This window comes from Hippocampus comes, unplaced genomic scaffold (assembly GCF_001891065.2).
Source record: "Hippocampus comes isolate QL1 unplaced genomic scaffold, H_comes_QL1_v1.1 scaffold45, whole genome shotgun sequence".
Taxonomy (NCBI): Eukaryota; Metazoa; Chordata; class Actinopteri; order Syngnathiformes; family Syngnathidae; genus Hippocampus; species Hippocampus comes.
In genome coordinates this window covers 2,470,193-2,478,030 of record NW_017805783.1, presented here as the reverse complement: position 1 = coordinate 2,478,030, position 7,838 = coordinate 2,470,193, and the positions used below count along the sequence as shown (strand labels likewise).

General features: G+C 41.2%; 1 protein-coding gene across 4 annotated transcripts in view; it reads left to right on the top strand.

The window, feature by feature from the left end:
• The window catches only part of gnb1l (guanine nucleotide binding protein (G protein), beta polypeptide 1-like), a 44,782-nt gene that overhangs the window by 18,787 nt on the left and 18,157 nt on the right, over positions 1 to 7,838 (top strand). For all 4 annotated transcript variants that reach the window (XM_019885343.1, XM_019885340.1, XM_019885342.1 and 1 more), the window contains exons 2-5: positions 1,236 to 1,385; positions 1,905 to 2,030; positions 2,761 to 2,923; positions 6,373 to 6,465. In XM_019885343.1, the coding sequence (XP_019740902.1) occupies positions 1,276 to 1,385; positions 1,905 to 2,030; positions 2,761 to 2,923; positions 6,373 to 6,465 (492 nt within the window). In that variant the 5' untranslated portion in view covers positions 1,236 to 1,275. The remainder of the gene's footprint in view (positions 1 to 1,235; positions 1,386 to 1,904; positions 2,031 to 2,760; positions 2,924 to 6,372; positions 6,466 to 7,838) is intronic.

Below are 7,838 nucleotides of genomic sequence, written 5' to 3'. Positions count from 1 at the left end.
TCAGCTGCCCAGCTGACAGACGACATAAAAGCCTCAACTCTTACATGTGCCTCTAGGAGTAAGAACCCAGAATCTGTTTACTGTAATTAAGCTGTCTCAGGTTGTGATTTATGACGTATTGGGTAAAAGAGGTGTCATCTTATAGACTGGAAGGAGGAAGGATAATGTGCTGCTTAATTAGGCCATGTTGAAACTCTAGGTCAGCAATTATTACCGGTAGTTAACCCCAATAAATAAAACACAGGTAGGAATCAAAATGTGTGGAAGATAACTGAACACTCACTGAAAATGTGTTTGGCTGTGACATGAAGGTGTATTTTTTTTCACATGAGAGTGTCTGGTTTGACAAAAAGATGTTAGATTGTTGTTGCAGTCTTTTCTGAAAATGCTAGCGAGTGATCTGTTTGCACCACACTGTACGGGTTGCTTCATAATATGCAATGTTTTCAACTGTTTTCAAGGGTACCATCTGAACTGATCCATGTTGTATGCGTATTTTCGCATACCTCTGTTCAAATGCTCGTTTCACTGGTACAGTATCTCACGATTGGGGCTCGATAGGCTGCACTCAGCTGATTCTCCAAGTTGCCCATCGAGTGATGAGCATGAGATGGAATGGGAGGAAATATGGACTTTCTGTATAGGCTTGGTAAATTACTTCCACACGTGATTCCCCATTTGAGTGTGGAATGTGTTTACCATTCAACGTCTCTCGGCCTAATTTACTCAAATCACAACTTCCTGAATTGCATTGTCACTCACACCAACAAATTATGCATGGTGTTGGCAAAAAGTGTGGAAGAAGAATTGTGGATTTTTTTGTTGGTTTCTGAGGTTAAAGAAATGTTTACATGAGCAGAAACGTTTTCCCCACCACCTCTTATTTTGCCCATGCCACGTCGGCACTCCTGTAACAAGCCGATTTGCAGCTGCCTTTCAGATGTGATATTTCATGACGCAAAAGGACCACTTAATCAATTCAATTCAGATTTGATGACTCACATTGCTCATGCTAAATCATCCAAAACATGCAGAATGCACCGAAATGTTGTGCATTTTGCAAATGTATTTCTGAGTGCGCCTTGTTAGCTGATCAGCTTCCATATCTACTGTATCAGCACCCATTTCTACACATGTAAGCCTGAAGTCAATCAGGCCAATTGTTGTTCTATACAAACCACTTCACAATAATTTAACCGCAATATTACTTTCTGTTTTGCTTTTTCCTTTTTCAGTGAGCATCAAGATTTGGTTTTGTTGGGACTTTGTGAACTGATGTCTCGGCCAGCCCCGTCCCCAGTCTACACCCTGAGGGGTGCCAGTGGAGCCTTCAACGCCCTCCACTTCAGTTGCCATGAAGGGGACACTCCCCTCCTCTTCTCTGGGTAACACAGTCAATTCGTCCCCGCCACCCTCCTAAAAAAAAAGTCGCATTTTGTGTGTATTACCCGTAGTCGTGCTTGACCAGCTATTGTGGTACTGTATATCCAGTAGTATATTCCACATGCTTTATCATGTAACATATTGAAGTACAGCTAATCTCATAAGATAAAATGAAAAAAAAAAAAAAAACTTAGGCCGTAGGTGGCATGATATTAGACAGGTGTTACAGTTTGGCTGTCTTTTCCTTAACTTTCTTTTGTGTCTGGGCTAAACATTTTTAACCTTTCATTCTTTAAATTAGCCACTGAGCTCGACTTTACTATGTTTTCTCGGCATCAGGTATTATAATGTGCTGCTTAATTAGGCCATGTTGAAACTCTGGGTCAGCAATTATTAGTTAACCCCAATAAATAAAACACAGGTAGGTAGGAATCAAAATGTGTGGAAGATAACTGGACACTCACTGAAAATGTGTGTGGCTGTGACATGAAGGTGTATTTTTTTTCCCTCCATTTTTGCAGCTCAGGAAAGGGTGTCATTCATCTGTGGAATTTGAACAACAGAAGGACAGAAAGAATTATAGAAGGTCATTCTGGGAGTTCAGTCATTTGGGTCAATACACTTCACTCAGCAGATACACTCATTAGGTCAGTATGCTATTGTTGGTTCTATGCTCCTGGTTCCCTTCTATTAGTTGACTAAACATCTGTCCCTCTAATTTTTTTTTTTTTCTGGAATCCAGTAGTATATTCCACATGCTTTATCATGTAACATATTGAAGTACAGCTAATCTCATAAGATAAAATGAAAAAAAAAAAAAAAACTTAGGCCGTAGGTGGCATGATATTAGACACGTGTTACAGTTTGGCTGTCTTTTCCTTAACTTTCTTTTGTGTCTGGGCTAAACATTTTTAACCTTTCATTCTTTAAATTAGCCACTAAGCTCGACGTTACTGTTTTCTCGGCATCAGGTGTTATAATGTGCTGCTTAATTAGGCCATGTTGAAACTCTAGGTCAGCAATTATTACCGGTAGTTAACCCCAATAAATAAAACACAGGTAGGAATCAAAATGTGTGGAAGATAACTGAACACTCACTGAAAATGTGTTTGGCTGTGACATGAAGGTGTATTTTTTTTCCCCTCCATTTTTGCAGCTCAGGAAAGGGTGTCATTCATCTGTGGAATTTGAACAACAGAAGGACAGAAAGAATTATAGAAGGTCATTCTGGGAGTTCAGTCATTTGGGTCAATACACTTCACTCAGCAGATACACTCATTAGGTCAGTATGCTATTGTTGGTTCTATGCTCCTGGTTCCCTTCTATTAATTGCCTAAACATCTGTCCCTCTAATATTTTTTTTTCTGGATGGACAAGTCAGGGACGGGACATGAGGGTCTGTCTATGGAATCTCAGTCAAGGTCGTAGTGAGCTAATGGACTCTCTGAGTACAGAAAGTGTTGGATTCTGTCAGTGCTCCTTGCTGGAGACTGGACAGAAGACCTGCCTGCTCGCCTTTGCAGGACAACAAACCGAGGAGGTGAGAACTCATGATATTAAACTCTGTGATCACCTCCTCAACATGTACAGGTTGATTGCCGTAGAACTTTTACAAGATGAATTTGAAGCAAGCGATCAGCATTTCACTTTTATTTTCAGGCATTTACATTTACATCATATCCACAACTTAGAAAATAGCATTATTTGTAGTTTGTCATTTAATTTTAAAACAAGTGTGTGTCTGCAAAAGCAATGGAACAGATACTTAAAACATGTGCTAGTAAATAAGACTTGAACAAGAAGACACTATGTAATTTTTTTTTCCAGTTTAAATGGTTCCACGGTCTTTGAAGTTGTCATCAAAATACCCCAAGCAATGTTCCCTCTCGGTGGCACGCGTGCACAATCATGCACTGCTCTCACCCCCTCAGCACACAACAAACTTATACAGTGCATTAAAAAAAAAAGAAAAAAAATGAAACTTGACCTGTATTGGTATTTTTTATTTTCATATTCCCCTCATAAAATGAAATTTAAAAGTTGACTTGGCGCATGTGGTTGACAGAGCAAGAAAGACGGAAAATAGTTAACGTGTGGGAACATTTTTAACCCATTTGGTTAATTTTACCTAGTCTGGGGTTCTGTATGTGGCTTCTTAACAGTTTTGATGTACCTTATTAACGCAACATTACCCCTGCGGAGGGCTTGGTCTCTATTAATTATATGACTGCAATCAAGTTATGGCCTGTTTATATTATTACCATGGTGCCACATGCCGCACACACAAACGTTACCCCTGCAACACTTGTTCATGGGTGACACAGGTTGAAAAATAGTTGAAATGTGTTTGACATGTCACTTGGAGACGCGGCGTTGTCCAGCATTCGTGCTGTCCGCTCATCATCTCACCATTCCCCGCATTGTCGACCGGAGAAAATTGAAGCATATTACTTTGAAGGACGCATGAGCTGTCGATGGCCAATGTGTGATGCAAATTGCTGAGTTCTTGCAGCACCCCTCTGCCTCGCGTCATCAATGAATGAGCTGAAAATGATCACACTTTGACTGGCTCAGTCCAGGGCCGCGGCTAGTCCTTTGGGGGTCGGTCCTGACCAAGGAGATGGTTATTTGGTGAGCCACAAATCCCCCCCCCCCCAAAAAAAAAAAACGTGTGAACTATACCTCATATCAGGTTTATTTTCAGTAATGCAGACATCAATGGTTGTGTTGGCTATGGTCAGTGTTTGTGCAGTGGCTCTGAGAAGTACTTCTCAACTTGACAATTGCTCATTTTTTACCCATTCGCAGGTCACGCAAGTCTCTGCTTTTCATGTTGGTTACACCAATGACCACTAGCGTATTAGTATAGTCTTTACGGGCTATGCCTAAATTTGTAGACCTTAAGCCCCATTATTTTTGAATCAATGTAATGGGACTTATCTGGGTAGCAGAACACATCTGCCGTTACATGTTACGCTACTTTACTCACATTACAAAGGGGAGGGTTCACACAAAAGTTGGACGCACTCTATACAGAATGTCTGGAAATGAAAGCTGAGATGTTGAGCTCTTGTATTATATTCATCTTTTGACCAAGCAAGAAATAAGAATTCCAATGAAAGGACGTGGCCTCACTGTTCCAAGACTTTTGGAGCGCTTCGTTTTTAATCGACTTGTGCGAATTGGCATTCACCGGCTCGACTCACTGTTCCAAGACTTTTGGAGCGCTTCGTTTTTGATCGACTTGGCATTGCGAATTGGCATTCACCGGCTCGTTGAGATTGAGTGCTCGATAAAATCATTGTCTCTGGTCATTTGTTTGGTCATGTGTCATGCTCAACACCCGCTGGCCTGTAATGTCTGGTGCTGGGCCACTGTCAAAGTGGGTCCAGGGCAGCCTGTTATTCAGGCATCCTTTATTGCCTTCAGATTCATGTTACTTGCTCTGCTGTAGCGGAGCCACACTTGAAAGGGACAGAATAGTCACCTGATCCAACCCAATGTGCCTCTGCTAACCCCCATCTAGGCACCAGGGCGCCTTTGACTCCCCAGCACCTCAATAATACCATTGTCCCAATAGACGCAGCCAGAAACGCACACACACATGCATCATCCCAGACCAAGAAGGAGGCCACTGTTGATTTTGCCATTTTGTCTCTCCACTCAATTACACAGGCATAACTGGTGCAGACAGATGCTTATCATGCTCAAATATGAAACCCATGATTAGAAGCAATGATATCAAGACACTTGCCAGGATGCAGCAGCATTGTTTTCCACAGCCATGGACAAAAATGTAGTTTAGTCGTGTCAAAGTGAAACCAACACAATGAAATAACTTATTTGTTATTGCTTGTAATGACTTTGGTTTCTCGCCTGCTGATTGCGGCTGAGAGAAATTAATTAATAGCGGGAGTGTTTTATTTATGGTCTAGGCGATGAAACGCATGAACAGCAGATATCCTGGGGCACCGACATGTCCTTTAAGGCCCACTTTATTAGGTATGCATGTAAACATGCTGGACAGAAAAACTGATTGATTGCCTCAAGGGCTATCGGCTGTGAGGCCTAATGAGAATGGATATACGCAAATCTTCAACACCAGATAAAGTAGGAAGGACGTTTTGGAGCAATCTGGGTTGGCCTACATTGCCACAAGCTTCACTCGAGCTATTTAGAATCTGCACCAGTATGTGCAGGAAAAGACCATTCGTGGCATGTCATACGCCAGCTACCGCTGGATTTATTGAAGACAATGCGGTGGCTGGTCTCTAATGATGGATGGTGCCACACTGCTTGTTGCAGGTCCTGAAGCCACAGTGACAGCTTCAGGTTTCAGGGGGGGGGGGGCTCGGTCAAATTAAGCGGTTTACAAGATCTTTGATGTACATACACACAGCTGTGTATAAATGAGTCTGACTCTGATTGATGAAAAGATCAAGTCAAGTACAAATTTATTGTCAAATGCGCTGTATGTGCAACATACAGCACAGATGAAATTTCTTCCCTCTCAACCAGACAACAAGAGGAGCCGCTGCGGGTGCCCGCGCCGCCATCAAAAGACCAGTTAACATAAAATGACAACATAATACAATATAATAATACAATAATACAAAATAATACAGATGCACCCACACTGTAAAGGTATGAGGTTTGTGACACTGATGAGTGCAAAATTGTCTCTAGCTGTAAAGAAAAAAGCATGTGAAAGTTTTTTCACCCACACTTAAAATATTGTTCTCAACAGTCTTCTGTGTTTCCCTGAAGACAGCGAGAACTGCGAGCCTGATTGCTCATTAATCAAAGTTCCCATTTGGAAGGCCTTTATAAAATGCTTTAAAATGTGAATTTGTGTTTGTAACATGAGTTGAAAACTAGTTACTGTATGTCCCTTAGAGTTATGTATCATTTCACCAGAGCTGCATTTTTGTTTTTGTTTTTTTGCCCCTCATTAATTATGATGTTTCAACTGTCTCCTGTTTTCTGCAGCTTAAGATTGTTGAGCTATCCAGTAAGGCTCTGTTGTGCAGCCTGATACCAGACTCCAAATTGGGGATGGTCATGTGTGTCAAGCTGTGGCAGGTAAGCACCAAAGATGTCCACATGTAACGTTTCAGCACACTGAAGCGTAAATTACGTCTTTTGGTGTGTACTGTAAATAAATGTCTTTTGATTTTGCAGAATGAGAACTTAACTGCCATCAGGTTACAGTTTTTTTTTTCATTTGATGTGTTTAAATCTGCTCCTATTTTCACGTATTATCAGCAGACATTGTTTGCATTTTGTCCTCTTACTGTTCTGAATGTGAACCGAATGATGAGCTTCATCCAAGGAATATACTGAGCCATGTGTTTCATTTCCCGACATTGAGAAAAAATATTGATGCCAAGATACCTTTTCTTGTCTATTTATGTAAGTGCATATTGGATTCAGGGGGTTCACCCTGTCAAACTTTGAGGTGTAGTCAATTCTACCTTTTTTCCACGCTAGAGCTTTTTTATGCTTACTCTATGCTTCACTCTGATTGGTTAGCAGCCCATAACAAGGGGCACCAACAGGAAAGTCAACAAAAATGCGCACGCAAGACGTGGCACATAATTTAGAGCCCGACAGCTCGTTCTGGGCCATTTTTCCAAGCGTTTCTTCTCAACTTGCACAGTCCCAACACTGTAATTAGGGTGTTTGGAATGGCTCGGGGTTCTCAGTCATATATCAGCCTGCAGCTGTGCATCCGATCTGATCCCAGCACAAGTTTGCTTTCTGTTTTGTAAATTAACGAGTCCCTGTAATTATTGTCATGGTTAATAATTGATGTGCTTAGTTTGGAGCTTTGTAGGGAGTTGTTTTGAACATTGTGTTCCAATAAACATAACCAGATATCCTCAATTGCATTTTTTTTAAAATTGTTGTTGTTTTGTTTTGTTTTTTTCTCAGCAAACGGCATTTGTGTTTCAGTATGTTAAGTTATGATTATCAACTGCAAGTTGCTTCAATGCGGAATGCCAGGAAGTATAATGATCACTTATATCATAAGCAAATATATCACGACATTGTCATCAAGGACATGGCACCATTTAACTTCAAAGCTGAAAGACTCTCGTTCATTTCAGGCTGTTGCTTTGAAAAAAATGTGGTATACAGTATTTCTTCTTTCTGCTGCCTCAGACAAAGCCTGTGGAAGGTGTGTGCTCATTTGCAACACTTTTTGGAACTTCATCTTTGTTACTGGCCTTTCCAACTCTGGACACGTATGTTTGGAATGTGTTAGCTGACGCTGTACAAAAAAAACAAAAAATCAAAACAAACATCTGTAGCCCCCCTCCCCTCTCTCGCTCAATCTCTCTCTCTCTCTCTCTCTCTCTCTCTCTTTCTCTCTCTCCCCCTCTCTCTCTCTCTCTCTCACCTCAAGCGCTCTCGACCATTGAGTCAAGGCGGGAGCTTAAAGGAACAGAGGG